The sequence below is a fragment of the Crocuta crocuta genome, unplaced genomic scaffold, assembly GCF_008692635.1.
Source record: "Crocuta crocuta isolate KB4526 unplaced genomic scaffold, BGI_CrCroc_1.0 scaffold465, whole genome shotgun sequence".
Classification (NCBI taxonomy): Eukaryota; Metazoa; Chordata; class Mammalia; order Carnivora; family Hyaenidae; genus Crocuta; species Crocuta crocuta.
The window spans coordinates 397,955-420,398 of NW_027528912.1; the positions used below are offsets into that span (position 1 = coordinate 397,955).

A 22,444-nucleotide genomic window follows, 5' to 3' on the forward strand; every position below is an offset into this window, starting at 1 on the left:
TATATAATATAGACGCTAAAAATGTTAATAGTCATCAAATTTTCAGAAGCAGAGTACTTACTGTAAAAGACTATATACAATAATAAAAACAGTCATTGAAACTCTATCTTGTGATCAGTTTAGAGGAAAAGGGAAAGGGAAGGGACAAAAGATGAGAAAAAAGAACAATAAGAAACAGAAGAATAAAAATATGAAATCGAAGCAGAGAATGATGAGCTAGACACAGTCTGGAGTCCTGGAGTCATGGGGAGTGGGAAGGACTCCCTCACATGACAGGGACAGGCTCGTCCCCATCAGAAATTCATGTACATGGAACAGTAACATATTTGAATAAACATTCAGAAAGCTTATCTTTCCTGAAAATAATATTTGCACATTTATAGCATGGCAACTAGCAACAATTCAACCCCTCACCCCCATTTACCCTAGTGGTAGACATAGAGGAGAAATTTTCTTTTTTTGGTATATTTTTCATAGGATAAAATACAAACACAGCACAAAACATTTTTATTAAATTCTTCTCACATATAGCAACCCCTTGAAATCTTGGGCTCTAAGAAGTGTTCTCTTTTTGTTTAAAAGATTCCTTAGCAAGTAATGATTGGATGTTAAAGACATGAAATGCCCTGAAGAGACCTTTCATCATATCATAAGCAGAGAGACCAAAAAGTAACTGAAAGAGGAAATGAAATACATTTTTCACTGTGTGAGAAAATATTATTGAATGCAATGTCTACAAACCACATAAAATTATCTAATATACATCCTGTGATAAGCATCCCACACTTAAGGAAATACAGTAATAAGCCATGGTTTTAATTCCTGATTATACACAGTTAACCCTTTTTAAAATTTCTGAACTTTTTATTTATTTTTGAGACAGAAAAGGGAGTGTTAGCAGGGGAGGGGCAGAGGGGGAGACACAGAATCTAAAGCAGGCTCCAGGTTCTGAGCTGTCCACACAGACCCTGACATGGGGCTCAAACGTATGAACCATGAGCTGAAGCTGAGCAGTGAGCTGAGCTGAAGTTGGAAGCTCAACTAACTCAGCCACCCAGGTGCCCCATCCTTTTTTTAATCCACAAATTCTTAATAACTTCTACAGTTTTCTAAACACTACTCTGGAATTAAGAATAGAACTGACAGACACTTCTCTAAAAATGGATAGGCCCATCTGAAGTCCTAAACAGGTATTTAAAACATAAACTATAGTATATAAAATAGGATATAAAAGTGTATCGACAAAAATGGAGATTTATTCTAAGTCTCCAAAGTCTTGCTCCATATGTCATTGTAGTTGTAGCAAGATAGAAAGATTAGATTAGACTAGATAGATAGTAGAGAGTAGATAGATAAATAGGTAGATGATCTAGATAGATGATTGATTGATAGATATAGATAGTAAAAAAAATGAGAGTCTTTTCTGTATGTCATGTTTATAAAGTGATAAACATTTTGTTTTTATTACTCTATTTGTTCTTAACTGTAAACATCTGATTATAAATTTCATTTGTTGCTCCAAAACTGCAGAACATTTTCAGTTTGGTACTCCATCTGACCTCCTCCATTCTGCTCCATTACTACTGTAGACATTTCCACCCAAATCCAATTTCCCACTGCTCTCCCCTTGCACATTCACAGATGCACAGTGATCCTTCTTCACAGAGCAAATAAACCCACCACAGACTATGATGCTAACATCTCATCATCTTCACCTCCTCTTACAATTCCCCCCTCAAGACAACATTCCAAAATGGTTGAACATTCTCAAATTACAAGGATAAGCAGCTCCCATTTCGTATCTCCTATCCCTCACTTTCCCAATATGGTGTATTGCATTGAAATTCAAAAGCCACATAAACGACTGGTAATACAGCCTTCCTAGGTTTTCAGAGGGGACTCGTTCTAGGGAGGGCCCCTGAGGAGGTCGCCTCTGGTGTGCCAAGTCCAGCCAAATGGGAGCAAATGCTGGTTGCCATGAGAACCACGTCCAGAAGTAATTCTGAGATCATATCCAGGTTCGGCACGAAAGAGTCCTGTAAGAGTTTAGCAGTGTTTGTCACAGGGGTAACAGAAGGGGCCTGGTCACACAAGGGCTAGGTATTTCCCTTTTTTAAGCTAGTGTTTTGTTACTCACTAGAAATATTAACTGTGTGCCTTTTATTAAGCAAATAGCAAGAACAGACTAGACAGTTCATAAATAGTTATTAATTAGCTTAATTAACAATCGAATGCATTGGTGAATATAATGGTCTACAAGTGTTTCTAATCCCAGAATACTAAGGATTATGCTGCTATTGTTGTTATTGTAGGTATTATTGTGGCTGTTACTACTTTCATCTTGAATGTGTGTTCAATTTTACCAAATGTCATTTTGTCTTATTCTCAGATGACTGTATGGGTTTTATAATTGGACATTCTATTGTGATCATTACATTGATACTGACTCAGTCTTACACTCCTGAGGTCATCCCTCCTTTGATTATGTTAGATTATTCTATGACTATTCATGATCGTATGGAGAAGCGCTTTAAACGTGTTTCATTCCTTATCAAAAAAAGAACTATTAGGATATGATTTTATTGATGTTGTCTTAAGGTTTATTACCAGAGGTCTTCTGGTTTCATCCAATAAATTGACTAGGGTTTCATCTCTTCACATATTCCATAATACAATGTGCTCTTTGCAATTTGAGTTTGCCTTCCTTAGAGCCCAGAGACTATTTGGATGCTTTTCTTGGACTATTCCAAATTTCTAAAGGCCTTAATTTGGCATTGTATTTTTCATTATCCTAAGATCAATTAGAAAATTATTTATTTAAGAAGACTTTCAAAATTATTCTCATAAAAATAGAGAAATTTTTAAAAAGTCTGATTATGTTGTGTTTTTATCATTTCTAGCAATTGGATATATTAAATACTCTTATTTTTTACATTTCTACTTTATTAATTTTTGCTTTTATATTTGTTCTTCCCAACTTCAGCTAGACACGTAACACGAGTCAGACATTAGTAAATGTCTGCCAAGTGCAGCCAGTGAGATTTGTGGTTGTTGATGGCCATAACCCAGCCCATCTCAACCATGCAGGCTTCAAGGGGCAGCTTTGTTTTACATTTGAAGGCAGGCAGTAGATGGGTATGTTGTTCATTAAATCTGAGGACTGAAGCCTTTCCATTCTGTAACTCTTCTACCATCAACTTTGCCATTGTGTCTTGCCTGCTTCCTTTTTCTATCTTGCAAACCATCTATAAATATTTGTCATTTTCAATCTTCCTCCTTGTCTCTTAATCTTTTTTTTTTTAAGAGAGAGAAAGAACGAGCAGGGGAGTGGCAGATGGGGAGAGAGAGAGAGAAGAAATATCCCAAGCAGGCTCCAAGCTAAGTGCAAACCCCAGTCGGGGGCTCAATCCCATGACCTGCACTGAAACCAAGAGCCTGGACACTCAGCTGATGGGCCACCCAGGCACCCCATGTTCTTTAATCTTTCTTATGATTCCTTCTTTTTATCTGTTAGTACTGTATGCTGAATGGTTCCTTTGAGTTTCTCTTCCAGTTCATTAATTCTTTATTCTAATTAGTTGTATATCATGTTTTAAAATTCTATTTATTTTACAAATATCTGTATTTCTTATATTTTCCTTGTCTTTTAACATTGTATCTATTCATTCTTTTATTTGATTACTTTTATAGTATCTTTTAACACGGTATTTATACAGTCTTTTACTTATTTACTTTATTCTTTCATATTGATCTCCTCTCCCTTGATTTTGTATCTCGATTCTTTGTTTTGTTTTATTGCTTTTCACTTATTCTCATCTCTGGCTACCTTATGGCTATTTATTGATGCAACTGGCTTTTAATTTGTGTGCATATGTGACACAGACAACCACCTGGGAGTCTGTTTTGTCTTCCCTTTGATGGTCCATACACGTGAACTTGTGGAAAACCTACACGGCGAATCCACCCAAGCTTTGGCTAAGATCTTAGCGGTTTCACATGTTACAGGGTGGTTTTCACGCTAATGCGTCAGCTGGTCTTTCCAGAGCGTCTGAGTAAATTCATATTTCTCTCCTGTGCAACACAGGTTTAGATAAAAATTTCACAGGGCTTCCTGTTTTATTCCAGCATCAATCCCTGAGGTTTAGTCAAGAAACTCTCTTGCTGTTTCCAATGGAAAGTGTTTTTCTCATTCCCTTCATCCTTTGAATAGATGAAGCCACCTTCGTGCTGGCATCTCTGTCTCAGCCCTCTGCCCACAATAGGCTGGAGGCTTCTCCTTGCCCTGGGTGGGCAGTGCAGTAACACCCCCACCTCTGATTTCTAGAACCACTATTCATGTAGCATAACTCCTGGGCCAAGGCAGCATTCACCGCTGATTTCTCCTCGGCTTCTAGTCTCTTTGTCCTTTATGACATATAAAATTTACCCTTTATTTTGAGCTTTTTCATGTTTAAAACCTTCTTTATATTTTTACTTTTTATTCAATAGTTCTAAGAAAACGTTCAACAAAAAAAGATGCTTGCTTTACTGAATTGGTTTGTTTCCCAAGAAATTCTCTTGAAGTCAAACTGTCCCTGAAAGGAAGCTATTATTCAGGTTCTTTATAGAACATGTCATACTCTTTTTAAAGTTACTTTTCTGTTATTTTTAATAATGGAATAGGTAAGAACAACAAAGAAAAAAATTAATATTCTATACAGTACATGTTTACATATTTTAATTGCATTTTCAAATGTTACTTTGGGTACTTCAAGAGAGAAAATAGGCTAGCGAATTCATTGACTATAGAAGTCAAACTTAAAGAAATTCTCTCTTAGCTACTAAAAATGGTTACAAAGTACCATTCAGAGTTAATGCAATAACGGGGCTACGGACCATGCCATCCGAAATTTGCAAAGAACATCCGATGTTATATAGAATGAAAGGAATTATTGACTTGATACAATATTTAAAAACATTCTAAACTGATTCCAACTAGTTTATGTCTATCTCACACTCAAATGTTTTCAAAGGAGAATTTTTAGCATGTTCTATTAGTTTCCCATGTCTTAGCTGATGAATAACATGCTTAAGGAACTGGAAGCCTACACAAGTCATGCAATTAGCCCAAGTTCTCAAAGTAACTCTTGAACCTAGAAAAGGAGCCAGATTGTATGATGAGTCCTACACCTTCTCTAATACTCTCATTTTCCTCATATTGATTATGGATCAGGTAAGTATGAATAGTAGTTCACATATTTCTTTCTTTTAACTCATCAAGCACTTAGAAGTATTTGTCATGTATTCTACTAACTCTGCATAGTAAAAGTTATTATTGCTTTTCTCATCCCCTAAAGCAGAAAACCACAGCAATTGCTTTCCCCAACTGCAGACAACAAGTGAAGATGTTGATTCAGGGTCTCCTGGGCTTTTTATTTGTTAGTGAGGCAACCACCTGACCTGATTAAATAGCACAAGGCACAGATTTCCAACAGTGTGAATAATGCCCTTTGCATTGTGATGTTAGGAGAAACTGTTTGATAGTCCTATAAATTAATATCAAGTTCCTCACTAATTTTAACACCAAGACTAGGGATTATACAAATGAGATCATCCTGACTCCATTTTGATACATATTTTGAGAGCAGAAAAGTCTGAGTTACACACAACCTGTTATGATTTTTGCATAGTATGAAGTCAATCCCTTTTACTTCCAATCTGAAGTGTCCCTTCCATGTGAATGTCGTGGTACCAGGAACAGAAAAGGAAAGCTCACTATCACGGAGATGCATTCTTTCCAGCGTTACGTGCAGAATATGTTTCTCTAATTCTCCTGAATCACCACTCCTGGGAGCTAAAGCAGATTCATTTAAACATGGCATTCTAAAATGTCCAAACAGCTAGCATTCACTGGGGGCTTCTTAGGTCCCAGACAACTGAGCTGAGTTTGGTATGTCTCAAGTAATTTCATCTTCTCGAGAAACTTAGGAGATACTTACTGGTATTGTTCTCATTTTAGAAACTAGAAATACAAGCCTAGGAAAGGTTACAAAAAGCGACACAGTGAGAAGGAATCAGTCTCCAGAATTCCTGTGGCTTGATATCAGAGTCTTTATTTCTATCTGCTGTATTAAAATGTTTCTCACGGGGCCCCTGGGTGGCTCAGTCGGCTGGGCATCCGACTTCGGCTCAGGTCATGATCTCACGGTTTGTGGGCTCGAGCCCCGCGTTGGGCTCTGTGCTGACAGCTCAGAGCCTGGAGCCTGCTTCGGATTCTGTGTCTCCCTCTCTCTCTGCCCCTTGCACATTCACACTCTGTCTCAGCTCTCTGTCTCAAAAATAAGTAAACATTAAAAAAAATTTTTTAATTTAAAATGTTTCTCACATTTTCCTTCTAAAGTCAGTGCAAAACACCACCACTGACAATTTTTTTTAAAAAGTAATGAAAATGTTGGCAATGTTATGTTTTGCGTAATGACTATGTACCTCTCACCTCCCCTTGCTCTAAAAAGGTGAGCATGTCCTAATCTCTGGAAACTGGGAACATGTTAACTATCACAGCATAAGAGACGTTGTAAGTATGAGGAAATTAAGGATGCTGAGACGGGAGAGGACCGGGCATTACCTGTGTGATTGCATGGGTCCTTCAAAGTAGATAAGAGCCTGAAGTGTGGGTCAAGGAGAGTAGACCACAGGATAGTGTCAGAATGATGTCATGTGAGAAATGCAATGCCGTAGCTGGCTCCGAAGAGGTGCCAGCCAAGCTGTGTAGGCCAGCAGTCTCTAGAAGCGAGAAGGGCTAGGAAATGGACTCTCTCTGGAGCCCCCAAAAGGGACACCACGATTTCTGCCCAGTGAGACGTGTTTCAGACTTCTCATCTCTAGAACTGTAAGATAATTAAGTTATGTCATTTTAAGGCACCATGCTTCTGATCATTTGTCACAGCAATCATAGGAAATGATACAGAGCTATATATTCCTCTAGCTGGGCTGCGGATAAAGCCTAGACTTTGGAATCAGAGAAATTCTCCACTTGTCCACTGTCTGTGTGCTTGGCAAAGTTAACACTAGTTCACAAAATATGACCTAGAAAGTGTGTCCGTCTTTGTGGCACATATAGAAAAGTTCCACCTGAACTATGCTATTCATTTTGGAACATGAACTATTTAAATAAAAACAGCATCTCCTATATTAAGTGGTTGCCTTATAAAATCCATAAAAATTAAGATTACAAGAAAGACGTAACTTGCATTGTGAGCAAATTTGGTATGTGAGTGTCTTACTTTGATATGAGAAAATTTTAAGTCTAAAGTGAACAGTATCACTCCCAAATCTTGAGATAAATTAGAAGAATTCATTAAGGAATATCACTCTTCTACTGTGTTTTTATTCTACTAGAGCAGGCATCAGCAACCTTGTTCTTAAATAGCGGGTAATAGACACTTTCGGTTTTTGGGGGCCACACACTGTTTCAACTACTCAACCCTGCTGTTATAATGGAAAACCGATGACAGATAATGTGCAAGTGAATGGGTATGGCTGTGCAACAATAAAACTATTTATAAGAACAGGGTTTCCCCAACCCTGTGCTGGAGTCTGGCTTGAGTAGTATTTGTATTTACTCTGAAGTTGTAGTATGTATAGTGCTGTTTCACTCTCATGTGCCCAGGGTACATGGCCCTGGTCCCAGGGTCACATACACCTGGAAGTCCTTGGCCTGCCCAGGGGCTCCCCAAGGGAGTGGGCCCTTCTCTCCTGACCACTTATCTGTTCTCCTTGGAAGAGCCCCACGTGCAAACTGAGCCCGACCCAAACAGGCACAATGGTCACTGTATGTCTGCCTCCCATGTTGCACAGATGCCGCAGAGTGAGCAACCCTAAGAGATAGGTGCTTGGAGAGTAAAAATATCTGTGGCAGGTAGGTTTAGTTCCTGAGCAATGACCCAGAGGCAGATCTACTATGAAGCAAATGAAAAGAACTCTTCAGATCTGGAACCACCAGGGTCCCTCCCCAGGCCCTAGAAAGCACCCGTGATGTGTCCACATGCATTTATAACATGTACGTATGGACACATGTCGAGCCCTGAGATCCTGGGCCCCCTGACTTTGTGGACGCAGTTCCAGATTCCAGGCGACTCACAAAACAGTCCTCGTGATGACGGAAGTGGCACTTAACAGATTCTTCAAAATCACACTTGAGAGGCTGTCAAATGTGGGAGCGCCGTGTAAGTCATTGGCACTGCCTCTTCCTTCTCAATCCTGGTTTACAACTAACAGCAACCTAACACCTGTTTATGCATTGATATGATCCCGAGGGCACCAATGCTCTTCAGGCAAACAGAAAAGACAAGACATTGATAACAGGATTTTTAAAAAAAGGATTTACTAAAGAAATTAGAAAAAAGGGAGTTAAGAAAATTATGGGACAAAAGAAACAACCAAAAAAATTTTTAAGATATGTAATGCATAATTAAAAAATAAAAGGAGAAGGGGCATCTGGGTGGCTCAGGCGGTCAAGTGGCCAACTCTTGATTTTGGTTCAGGTCATGATCTCCTGGTTCCTGAGTTCAAGCCCCCCATCGGGCTCTGTGATCACAGAGAGGAGCCTGCTTTGGATCCTCTGTCCCTCTCTCTACCTCTCCCCCACTGTGCGCTCTTGCTCTCTCGCTCGCTCTCAAAAATAAATTTTAAAATTTTTTGTAGAAGTAAAAGGTGAAGTCATGGAAGAGAGGACATTGAAGGATTACCAGACACGATATTATTGGGCTTCCAAGGGGAGAAAATGACACCACAGACTAAACAGACATGAATAGGAGCATCACAACAGGACAAGATATATTGGAAAACAGCCAACAGATGGCTATGTTATCACTTTCTTCTTTCCTTTTTAGCAGAGAAAAAAAGATCTTTACAAAACTTAAAAAAAAATCTATTCCTGCCTAACGAGACCCATACTAACTTGGATTGACTCTCAGGGCAGTCAGCCTGCCCCCCTCTAAATCACTAGCATAAAGTCACTGGATAATAGAACTGTCAGGGTATAATTTCACAGCTCCCCCATGGCGCCCTTCTTTATTTTCTAAGGGAAGATAATATAAGATTATAACAAATTATGGTTACATGTGCCTCTCCGGCTACAGGTACTGACACTAATGGATCTTAGCTCCTCGTGGCGGAGACGTAATTGTGCTCTATAGATTGGCAATAAGCAGGCCCGCAGGCAGGGAAGTCGCTTCAGCAGACCACCCACAGTTCTGAGAGAAAAAGTACAGCCTTGATGGAGAATCCACATATAACATTCATTTATGTCGATTTGTGATGGAAATGGCTAAGCTACGAGTTTTTCCCTTTGCTGGTGCCAAGGCAGATTCTGTGTGCGGAGAACCCCCCACAGGCAGCACACTGCGAGGGGGCGTGTTCTGGGGTAGTGTGACCCTGGGACCCTGAAGGCCCGCACTGTTCCTAACCACCTTGACCTTCCTAGCCTAGTGTAAGCTGCCTGTATTTCCACGCACCTCTGTGGTAACCGAGTCCTAGAGGCCTGGATACACCGGAGCATGAATCTGGACGAAAATAATAAGGAAACGATGTATATGTCAGTCAAAGTGTTAGTTTCAACTAGCCGCTTTTTTTCCTCAAGTGCTGGTAACAAAGCAATTTTCTATTTTTAGCTCACAGTAGGAAAAACAGGGACTTGATCAGACTCTTAGCTTCTGAAAAGTAACTTTTCCACTTGACAGCAGAGAAAGAATTTGTTACATTTTATTTTTCAGTATTTTAATGAATGTTGTTGCTGAAATGTTTTTGCCCTACCTATTCTAAGGTGATTTTCACAGATAGGTCATGTACAAACACACACACACATCAGGTCTGATACTTAAAGCATTTTATTTAGGATTTAGGCTAATAAATAAAAAGTATCATTGATAACACAGTTTATTACTGTCATTAAAGGGATTCTCTACTGGGGACTATTAATGGTCAGAAGTCATTATAAAGTAAGGAAAAACAAACTTGCCTATTTAAAATTCAGATTTTAGTTCCTTAACTGGAAATAAGTTTTTTAAATTTTTTAATGTTTATTTTATTTTTTTACAGTAATCATTTTTTTTCTTTCTTTCTTTCTTTTTTTTTTTTTTTACAAATAGTTTATTGTCAAGTTGGTTTCCATATAACACCCAGTGCTCATTCCCACAAGTGCCCTCCTCCATGCCCATCTCCGCCCTCCCCCCCACACCCATCAGTCCTCAGTTTGTTCTCAGCATTCAAGAGTCTTTCATGGTTTGCCTCTCTCCCTCTCCCCCACTATTTCCCCCTTCTTCTACCCCTTGGTCCTCCATTAAGTTCCTCCTAATCCTCCTATACGTGCAAACATATGGTATTTGTGCTTCTCTGCCTGACTTATTTCGCTCAGCTTAACACCCCAAGGTCCATCCATGTTGCTACACGTGGCCAGATTTCATTTTTTCTCATTACCATGAAGTATTCCATCGTATAGATAAACCACATCTTNCTGACTTGAGCCGAAGTCAGACGCTTAACCACTAAGCCACCAGGCACCCCTAGGAAATGAGTTTTAAATGGTTCCCAATGCTCATAATCATTTTACAATCACAAACAAATCACACTGCTATTTTTACAAGGCTTTTTTTGTATTGTTTAATTTAAGATACATTAAAATTTATTCATGTAATATGTTAAAATTTATTTCAATTTAAATTTATTTATTAGGGTTTACATAGTCCAAATCCCTCATCTAAAACAACAAGAATTAAAATACTTCAAAACCAAAACAAAATAACAAAAACTTTGTATTCTATTCATTAATCCTCTATTTATCAAATATTTACTAAGGACCAGGCATTGTTAGATATGAAGATTGTTAGACATGAAGGATAGAAAGTTTAAGGAGATACACTATTTTCCTTCAGAACATTCACAGTTTAATGAAAAAGTTGGGCAGCTAAGCAGTTACAATAAGAAGTATTTTACTATAAATAAGAGCACAGTGTGTACAGACTTCTGAGATTCTGCAGGGGTAACGATATTCGATATTCAAAACCTTTGATCTGAATCTGAACGACTGAGGGGGTCTTAACTGAGTAGGTGAAAGAGATGCATGTTTCCAAGGCAGAAGGAATGGCTTATGCAAAGACATAAATGCCAGAAAGATTATGGCATTTTTAAGGAAAGGAAAAAAGTGAATACCAACATACTTAAAGCACAGAACCCCAGGTTAGGTTTTGAAAACAACAGGAAACATGGCTGAAAAATTAGGTTGGTTTCAGAGTCTAAAAGGATTGGTCTCCAAGTACAGTATTTTTCTTAACCTAATTGGAAAGAAGAAATCCCATGATGTTTTTAAGCAGAGAGGTGATGATGCTCTAATTCGTGCTCTGCCATAATTCTGACGCTGCAAGAAAACAGGAATGCAATGCAGGAAAACATATAGTGAATGGCTATAAAAATTCAGGTGGGAAGTAAGAGAAACCTCCAAACAGAGGCTTAATTAAGGAAGGTAAGAGCTTTTGTTTAAACAATTGACTAAGGCTAAATTGTAGGTGGGGCGGGGGAAACTACCTAAGGTAGAATGAATGTAAGATTCTGTTTCTGGCTACAGTGTTGTAACTGGAAATGTAGCAGGATTCTCCCAGAGTCAGGACACCGAAGCTTTTCTTTCCAGGAAGCAACTTATTCATGCTGGCACCGCTCAGTTGGGTTTGTACCAGAAGAACTGAGCCCTGAATGCCATGGTGCATAGTTTTTAATATATTTTGTACTTCTTTGTCTCCCAACACACAAACATGCAGTCTGATCAAGTGGTCTCATGTTCCCAGGTCATAAGGGATGTTGTCACGTAGGCGCATAGCCAGATTGCCTTGAGTTCTGTTTTGTTTTTTCTTTACGGAGGGGGACCCCTACCAGAGAAAGAGATTAATCTTTCCATTACAAGCAAGCATAAAAGAATTCAGAATATGAGTGCATAGTTTTCAGACATTGGACAATAGGCAGCATAAACCTAAGAAACTTGAGGAAAGGGAAACTTCTCACAAAGGCCCAGCTTTCTGCCTGGGAGGAACTTCCCCAAGTCCATATAGGTTGCTAGAATTCAAGGTTGTGCTGTGCTGAAGGGTCCTCATGAGAATTCAGAGCAGCTGAAGCTGCTGAAACACAGTGGGGAGGGGGGGGCATATCTTGGGAAGGGCTGGGCTAGCACTTAAGCAGGAGGGAATACCTGAGTCTTACAGAGAACAATTACCACAGTGGTTGACTCAGAACAGAAGACCCCTTTGACGCCTTGATAACACCTCAGACAGAGAGCCAAGGAACAGCACACCAAGTCTTCAGATCAGCTCTGTCCATATACCAAGTCTTCAGATCAGCTCTGTCCATATAAGGATAAAAGCTATTCCAAGAAAGCCTAAAGCCTAGCATCTGCATGGGAAACAGAGATTGGTTTGCCCAAGTCAGTGAGGCTTGGATAACACCTTGGGCTTTCCATATTTCCAATGAGACAAACCATAAAGCAAAAACCTATACAAGTCCAAGGTGGAAACAGTAGTTGATATGCATTTAAGAGTTATAAGACAGGCCAAAACCAAAAAATATGGTCTGTACATGAGAAGAGATGTAGTCAGTTCTAATCAACTCCCAAAGTACGGCTGGAATGTTGAACTGATCCAGAAAGGACATTAAAGCAGTTATTACTGATGTATTCAAAAATTAAATAAGATTATGTTCTTAATAATTTAACATTTCGGTAAATGTCAACAGAGAACTGGCAACCATAAAATAATGTAAATTTTAGAGCCAGTGTAACTGAAATGAAAATATCACGTGATATATGTAAGAGGAGACTGAAGATGGCAGAAGAGTCAGTGAACTTGAAAGAAAAATCAGTAGAAAATATCCAAACTGAAGAAGAGATTGACACAGAGTTCCCAAGTGATCCAGAAACCACACTGTTAAGACTTCCATCCAAGAGAAATGGATACATAAATTCACAAAAAGACTTGCCCGTGGGTCTTCATGGCAGTATCATTCAGAATAGATATAAACTGGAAACATCCCAATGGCCACCTCAGGAGAACAAGGAATAAACAAGTATCTGTACATTCATACAAACAATGCTACTCACATTAGCAACAAAATATCATCTATTGATACATGTGAAACCTAGACCAGTTTTCAAAAACACGGTGAGCCAGACAGTCTGAGCTTAAAAGAGTAGAGACAGTATGATTTCATTGTATGTGAAGTCCAGGAACAGGCAAAGCTAACAGTGATAGAAATCTGATCTGTGGCAGTCGGGGAGGGCCCGGGTGGGAAAATTAACTGTAAAGAGCAGGAGGCACATTTCTTTCTTCTTTCTTTTTTATACTGTTTATTTATTTTTGAGAGACAGAGGGACAGAGCATGAGTGGCGGAGAGGCAGAGAGAGGAGACACAGAATCTGAAGCAGGCCTCAGGCTCCGAGCTGTCAGCACAGAGCCCGACGCAGGGCTTGAACCCACAAACCGCGAGATCCTGACCTGAGCCGAAGTTGGATGCTCAACCGACTGAGCCACCCAGGCACCCCAGGTAGGAGGCAAATTTCTGAGGTGAGGAAATGTTCTCTGTCTTTACTGGGTGATAATGACACAGGTATGAATACTGTTCAAAGTCATCACACTGTACACTTAAAATGTGCATTTCATTGCATGTTACAGTCACCATATAATGATTAAAGCTGTAATTTTAGTTTAGTCAGATTGGGAGACTTAGCCAAATATATTAGATTGCATCCAAACATATATTTTTTGGCAAAGCAGAATTTAAAAATAAAATGAAGCATGTATTTTGTTCATTATAAAGTGTTCTATAAAGTATGTATTATAATTTCATCTTGTACAGAACCAGGACTAATTAGTGATGGGATAATATGAGTACATATTACTATAACATATAGTATAACAGTATAACATAGTATAAGTTTCTTCAATGATTATCATTGTAAAATAATGTAATACAGCATCAATTTCCAGAGGCAGGAATAAAGGCAGATTCTGAAAGAAATTCATTTCTAAAACACAATTACTAAGACTCATCACGATAAAATCCACCAAACTGATGCTACATTAAATGTCATTGAATGTCAAGCTTTAAAGTGTTGGATTAATTATTTTGCATTTCGTTTTTGCTAACTGAACGTCTTGAGTGCCTTCTAAGAACGGGACCTCTGGGTGTAACTGACTGACAACTGGTTTTTAATTGGCCTCCTGTCACTTTGTATTTGCTCAGTCGTGTTTTCTCCTTGTTTCAGAGCCTCAAGGTTGATTGGATGAGTTTTTAAGTTTTTGAAATTGGGGTTAACGTAATGCAAGAATTGAACACACGTGTGGCTTGCTGTGCTGTAACTTTCCATTCCATATATATATAATTAGTATATGCTGTAGTTAATCAAAGCCACTAAATATCTGATGAAAAAGTAAATTGGTACGGATAAGTGTAAAAATGTGGTTTACACCTAAGAAAACTTTGCCCGGTCAGAGACTTCAAACTGAGAATAATCTTCAAGCCCAGGGCTCTTGGGAAACTGAAATGAGCCGGGCCAGGCGGCCACACTTCCCAGTGTCTACCAAGCTATTGCCCTGCGCTAGGCCATGTGTTCAGCTCTGGGGACTCAGAGATAAATGAGACAATTTATTTGCAACCAAGAAGGACATACTCTTGGAACCCCGTCATTAAATTAACATGTTCTCTAGAAAGGCAGAAATGTGACAGAATAAAAATGACCGGGGGAGGGAAGGCTCTGAACACGGTGTTCAGAGTCTAGCAATGTGAGTCGGTATCATTGTGTAAGACGGTATATTCTACAAGGATGGTGTAGAGAAATATGATGCTCGGGAATCTTGTACGAGTTGTGCCATGGAATGCTGCATGTGACCTTGGGAGCTAAGAGACGGCCGTCTGCAGTGTACCATATGTATAAAACAGGAGATAAGGGAGCTGAGGGAGAATGAAAAATAAATCCTGAACAGAAAGAAGCAGAGATAAGAGGTGGAGAGAAAATGCTGGTCCTCTGGAGGCCTGGCTATATTTAAACAGCCTAGTAGCCTTCTGTAACTGAAAGAACAAAGTCACCTCCCCCAAAAGGGATCGAGGGACAAGGACAGTTAAGCAAGGACTAAGAACAGATGGTAGTTTCCAATCTGGGGCTGCTTTCGGCTAAGGGAGCAGCCATTTCATAAGATGAGGTGTGGGAGCACTCACTGCACAGTGGTAAGCCCGAGGGGGAGGGGAGGGTGCCAACTGAACATGGGTGCCAAATCAATACTTGTTAAATCAATGGGAGAAGAGCGTCCGGGGGTGGCTTTAGGGATGAGTCCTCTAATAATGCATGCAGAATCTGGGTTGTGTAGTTGGGCTATATTTCTCTGCAAAAGAAGGTTCATAGCTTCTGGAAGATTTTCCAAATGGTCTAGCAGGAAGTGGCTAAGAGTTGCTGTGAAACAGCAACTGAAGTTGCTCACATACTAACCATTCAATAAAGGCAAAGGGCTGAAGTTGATGAAAGGTCCTGTAAGGCAGATGCGTACGGAAGGTGAGAGACATCTGGAATTACAAGAGCCAGGAGTCTTGAGGGGAGGAAGGCCGAGCCATGAGCAGAGTGGGAGGCAGGAAGGCAGAGGCAGACGGTGCAAGCTACTGAGACGGCGTCATAGGAGAGTCTGCCCTTGTGGTGCCTCAGGGTGGGAAAAGAGGAGGCTACGCGGTTTTGTTTCTTCAACAGTAAATAGTACCCATGAGGCTGTAAGATAAGTGTATGCACTGAATATAAATTACCTCATTGGTGAAGTATAAGCTATTCTTCAAAAAAGCAGAGGCAGCTGCACATCCCAGTGAGAATGGGTGACAAAAAACCTGGCACTTATTAAAGAACAAAAGTAACTATATCCACAAAAAAGACACACATTATATTTTCAAAAGAGCATTCAAAAATAGCTTTCAAAATGGCCTCTCTCTTTTGGAGACTTGATGTTCACCACTCAATGGGTAATTAATCCTCACATCCTGCTTATTATATGTTTTGCACAGAGTAAAAAAAAAACCAGCATGTTTTTTAAGAGGAAAAAAATTCCTACAAAAAATGAAATAGGGGCGCCTTGTTGGCTCAGTTGGTTAACTGCCCTACTCTTGATTTCAGCTCAGGTTTGTGATATCGAGCCCTGCACTGGGCTCTGCACTGACAGTGTGGAGCCTGCTGGGGATTCTCTCTCTCTCTTTCTCTCTCTCTCTCTCTCTCTCTCTCAGTCTCTCTCTTTCTCAATCTCTCTGCCCATCCCCAACTCATGCTCTTTCTCTCTCTCTCAAAATAGATGTAAAAAACATTTAAAAAATCTTAAAGTTAAAAAGTTAAAAAATAAATAATTCACTTTTGAATAATTTTTTTATGGCCTTTAAACAACTCTTTGAAAACTAAAACTCTGACAAGGAGAAAGGAAGGAAGGACGAAGGAACGAAGGGGGAGAGGAAGAGGGAAGGAGGGGGAGAGGGAGAGAGGGAAGGAAAGGCAGACAAGGGAATGAAGGGAGAGGAAAGGAGGACAGGAAGGGAAGAGGAGGAAAGGGAGGAAGGGGAGGAAAAAACTGAGAGCTTTCCCACTAAGGTCAGGCCACAGCAGGGATGTCCGCTCTCACCACGGTTATTCAACGTAGCGTTGGAGGTCTTAGCCTCAGCAGTCAGACAACACAGAGAAATAAAAGGCATCCAAATCAGCAAGGAGGAAGTCAAAGTTACACTCTTCACAGATGACATGATACTCTATGTGGAAAACCCAAAAAGGGCCCAAATGTCCATCTACTGATGAATGGATAAAGAAGATGTGGTATATATATACAATGGAATATTACTCAGTGATCAAAAAGAATAAAATCTTGTCATTTGCAACTACGTGGATGGAACTAGAGTGCATTATGCTAAGTGTAATTAGTCAGAGAAAGACATATGATTTCATGCATATGTGGACTTTAAGAAACAAATCAGATAAACATCGGGGAAGGGATGCAAAGATAAGATAAAAGCAGAGAAGGAGACAAACCATAAGAGACTCTTAAATACAGAGAACAAACTGAGGGTTCCTGGTGGGGTGTTGGGTGGGGGGGATGGACTAAATGGGTGATGGGCATTAAGGGGAACTTGTTGAGCACAGGTGCAAGCGATGAATCACTGAATTCTTTTCCTGAAATCATTATTACATTATATGTTAACTAGCTTGGATTTAAATTTTAAAAATAGGGAAAAAATTTCAAGGTTCAGGTAAAAAAAAAAGTTTGTTTCTTTGTTTGCTCAACATTACTTATCATCAGGGAAATGCAAATCCAAACCATAGTGAGATATCACCTCACACCTGTCAGAATGGCTAGTATCAAAGAGACAAGAAATAACGTGTTTGGGGGTATGTGTGCGGAGAAAAAAAAAACCCAGGCGCACTGCTGATGGGAATGTAAATTGATGCAGCCACTGTGCAGAACAGTGTGGAGGGCTGAGTTTTGACACCACCTTCTTGAAGAAATCCTTCCTGATTTCCTAGCTCCCACTGCTCCACGTGTCACATGAGAGGGTTATGTGGTTTGGGATTCCCTAGGCCCTGAGCTCCTTGAGGAAAATCCTAAGTATCTCATCATTCTTACTGAAATGAACTGAAAGGTGACTAAAACAATGTCCCAATGTGGCCTGTGACAGATGAGGCAATGTTCGTGGCAAACAGTTGGTCATTTGAGAGGAAAGTTATAACGTGGATTTCCATATGTTGTTTTGGCTTTTAAAAAGCTACCTAACGGACCCAATGTGAAGGTATTAATAGAAGCAAAAAGGAAAATCAGATCTTACTTCTGGGTGATAAACTGTCACAAGCCTTCAAAATTAACTGACGTTAAAAAAAATCATTAGCTTTGTAGACCTGATGACACTTAAAGATGGGGGGATATATTCTGGAATATGAATATATTATACATTGATTAAAACTATTAATTGAGGGTGCCTGGGTGGCTCCATTGGTTAAGCATCTGATTCTTGACATTGGCTCAGGTCGAGATCTCATGGTTGTCAGACTGGGTCTTGGTTCAGGATCCACGCTGGGTGTGGAACCTGCTTACAACTCTCCCTCTCTCCCTCCCCACTCACGCTCTCTCTCTCTCTCCAACAAACAAACAAAAAATACCCCAAACCAAACAAGAAAAAAACTATTAAAGAGTACTTCTAAATTATCATTTTATTATATCACATATAGTTAACTGAAAGAAACCTATGATCTTAGACCCAGGAGGACTTCAGTCTTAAGTGACGCATCCTCACTCTGCAGGTGAAAAAACAAAAAAATTCATCTAAAGTCATCCAAGTCACACAAATCAATTTGTCTAACAGAGAGCAAAAACCTGGGTCTCCTGACACCACCCCTCTACCTACCCCCCAACCCCTTGAGCTTTCTCTTAGTTTTACAGTATCATATGTAGCCTTTTATATGTCCCAAATATTTAAATTATTACAAAATGTCTAGAGTGCACAGTAGGTATCGGTTGTTAGACAACGTCTTCTTCCCCGAGAACCATATCTTCAGTGCTCCCCATTCCTGCCCACGTGGCTGGTGGCTGACGGCCCTGGGGTTGGGGGATCCTTCCTGGGTTGGGGGCCCCTGCCCCAACCGCAGCTGCAGCCTCGTGAGCTGTCAGCAAGGGAGTCAGTGGAGTTTACAAACTTGCTTATGGCAGCCGTACTTGTGACTTGGATTATAATTATGTGTTACATAAAATAATGAAATCTTTGTGTAAAAAGAGGAGTGTACTTAGTCCTGTGAAAACTAAATTCAGTGTTTTGAGAAGATCGTCAAAAGGAGAGTCAAACATTGATGCCAATTAGTTGTGAGTTACATAACTATAAACTATGGGGGAAAGATATAAACGTAAACAAGGAATCTGCATTCAGACCGTCGCTTCCATGGAAAATTCCTATTCCCTTTCAGAACCAATCTGTACACACATAAGCTTATGCCCAAACCAGGGGACTGGAACTTCTAATCAGCAGATCTGTGTCAAAGCAGTAACAGTAAAACCACAACCCAGACTTTGCCCCCTCATGAGTGGGGGAGGGTCAGAGAGAGAGGGAGACACAGAATCTGAAACAGGCTCCAGGCTCTGAGCTGCCAGCATAGAACCTGGTGCCAGGCTCGAACCGGCAAACCTAGAGATCATGACCTGAGCTGAAGTCGGACACTTAACCGACTGAGCCACCCAGTTGCCCCAGATGAGAACATATTAAAAGGACACATTTCTGCTACTCTGTAATTGGTGGTGAATTTACAAGTTAGCTGCAAATTGAGAAGTGGGACTCCAGTGAATTGCAATGCAAACCTTGCCCCAAGGTTTATTTAATGCAGAAAATGTCTGCACAGGAAACATTTAAAATACTGATAGTGTTGCATATACTGCCGTGAGCCTGTCTCTGTTGCCTTCTCATTTCACCTGGATTGCTCCAGAAACCGTGCAGTTCCTTGCTGGAGCCTCTCTTCTGCCCAGGACATCTGGTGCAGGTTAGCATTTCACAGAGAAGCCTCTCCTGGAGTCATTTTCCTGCTTTAAACACAGGGGGAAGATCAAACTCCCTTGCGTGGCACACAGGACCCTTTAAAAGCTACCCTGTCACTCTTCTACTCCCAGCCTCCTGCCACACAGCCCCATACCTTCCTGTTTCTTCCCACTCCCTGGGATACTGCCCACTGTTACCACTTCATTCAACTTATCACACGCAGAAAATTCCAGGAGCTGAGCAAATGGCATCTTTTATAAGTAGCTTGCTATGCATTTTCCCTGTACCTTCCATTTCTCAGATCTGTGCTCCCATTCAATTCCCATCTCTGTGACAGTCCTGTCTACACCGATTACAACCAGCGCCCACCCCCCCTTCCCTGCAGGCTATCAGGCTCTCCAGAGCACGCACGGCTATTTCCTTTGTCTCAGATCTCAGTGCCTAGCACAGGGCTGGATCAGAGCAGATGTGCAATCTAATAATGATGCTGACAGCCGAAATGGTAATGTTATGATACATGTAGCCACAGGTAACACTTATTGATTACCTACGATGCACCAGAACTGAACTAGGAATTTGATACATTCTATATAATTTCATCTTTGCAACTATGAGGAGGCAGTGCTTTCTCCTTTTATAGATATTCTGAGATGTTAAGCTGTTTAAATACCTTTCACAAGCTTTCAGCACTAATAGGTGGTGAAATAGAGATTTAAGCCAGGTCTCCATGAGTCCAAAGTCAATTTTCTGCAAGTTCAACCTGCAGGATACTCTGATTTGTTCTGCCTGTATTATCATTTTCACAGCTTAATATTCTACATCAGTATTAAACAGAGTCTAGTGGCATAAAAATATTCACATCCTCACTATTGCAAAATAGGGCCTAATATTGACGTTTAGATCCATAATTTGCAAGTTTAAGCTTCTCTGAAAGATCTCATATAAATACACCATAAGCTATTAATAAACATGTTAGTCTTCTATATTTAGCCTACTTCACACAAAACTTCTTCATAGAACATTTAAAAAAAATATTTTGGGGATGAACAGTGCTGATCATAAGGAACAGTTAGAGTTGTTTCCTGGAAATGTGCTCTATGTGTAAGTTCAAGGAAATTTGAATCTCACGTAAAGAGAACATAATACTGGGGGCACCTTGGTGGCTCTGTCGGTTAAGCTGTGACTTCACCTCAGGTCATGATGTGGCGGTTTGGGAGGTGAGTCAGGCTCTGTGCTGACTGCTCAGAGTCTGGAGCTGTAGCTGGATTCTCACACACACAGTCGTGACACTGAGACTTTTCTTTCCAGGAAGCAACTTTATTCCTGCAGGCACCGCTCAGTTGGGTCAGTACCTGAAGAACTGAGCCCCTGAATACCACGTGCTGTAGTTTTTAATATATTTTCCACTTCTTTGTCTCCTGTATATGGTAACATACAAACATGCAGTCTGATCAAGCGGTCTCATGTTACAGGGTTGTGAAGGATGCTGTCACGTGTGCCTATAACCAGGTTGCCTTGAGGTTTTTTGTTTTTTGGGTTTTTTTTCTCTCCTTACCTACCCTTCCACAGAACCTGTTCCAGAGTCAGTGTCTCCCCCACCCCCTCTGCTCCTCCTCTGCTCATGCTCTCTCTCTCTCTTTCAAAAATACAATAAGCATTAAAAATAATTTAAAAATAAAAAGGGAACATAATGTTCACTGAAGACATTAAAGATGTAGTGAATGAGCTTTGACTTACGTTTTGATGATAGATTTAGAATTATTTGCTCTTTTGGCAAAAACTAATTTCTGTTTTCATTTCACTACTTTGCTCTGCCTAAAAACGCCAATGTGATGGACGGTTTTATTAGAAGGCTTTACATTAGAACTTGTGACCTTATCCTATCAATAAAAAGGCCTTGATTAGATTACCACAGAGCATGCGTGCACCAGACGCTCGCCTCTCCTGGTTGAGATGTACCAGCAAGTACTAGCCAAGGGGCAGCAACATTGAGAGACAAAGGAGCTTCCTGCTTAGTCTCTAGAAACCCTTCCTTTAATATTTGACTCCTCCCGCAATAACAGGTACCGCAATAGTATCACCAGGCAACCAAATCCATCCATGCAACATGCCGTTAACAAGTCTCCGTCTCCCGAGAAATATTACATCCCAGCACCGTTTGCACACTTACTTTTTCAGTTTTTGTCGAATGCCTGCATCTTTAATTTCATTCTGAAGATCCTCGAAACTTTGCACGGAGCTCAAGTTGCAGAACACGCGGAAATCGGCGTAGGGAGGGAGGCCGTGGTCCCGCCCCCTCTGAATGTTGGTGGCTGCCAAGTCCAAGGCCACGGAGCGCGCGGTGGAGAAGAGCTTCTCGGTCAGCTCCAGGCTGAGCAGCTGCGAAGGCACCCGCAGCTTCGCTGCCGCGCCGAACAGCCCCCGGAGGAGGGGGTCGATCCCGCCTTCCTCGATTATTCTGGAAGGTGCAAAAAAGGCTTTGTGCAGTGGCAGGTGGCCTTGGGGGATCTCCCCGAAGGTGTCGTTCAACCGATGCAGAACAGGACTGATTAACGTGTGGCCGAACCTGAAGGCAGCGGTGGCAAAGGAGTTCAAGATGCCCGCGTTGACGTTGGGGTCGTAGCCCCGGTAGCCCCCCAGCATCTTCATGCCGGGCTCCCCCAGGATCTTGGGCAGCCAGTGGCTGTAGGTGATGTGCTGCAGCTCCGCGCCCACAATCTTCCTGGCCTCGTGGTACAGGGTGTCTCCGTCCCAGTGGGGGTTCAGCGCGGACAGCGCGGTGGCCACGCGGTTGTGCTCCCGGAACCACAGCGTGTGCACGGCCGTGAGCGCCACCTGCTCGTTGGCCCGGTGGTCCCCGGCCAGGAAGCAGGGCCCGGGGCGGGCGCCCGGGGGCCGGCCG

At 41.0% G+C, this 22,444-nt stretch overlaps 1 protein-coding gene across 1 annotated transcript in view; it reads right to left on the reverse strand.

Annotated features, from left to right (window-relative positions):
• Window positions 1-22,444, reverse strand: part of PXDNL (peroxidasin like) — a 430,252-nt gene that overhangs the window by 50,555 nt on the left and 357,253 nt on the right. The window contains exon 18 of the mRNA XM_077757094.1: window positions 21,713-22,442. Coding sequence (XP_077613220.1) covers window positions 21,713-22,442 — 730 coding nt within the window. The remainder of the gene's footprint in view (window positions 1-21,712; window positions 22,443-22,444) is intronic.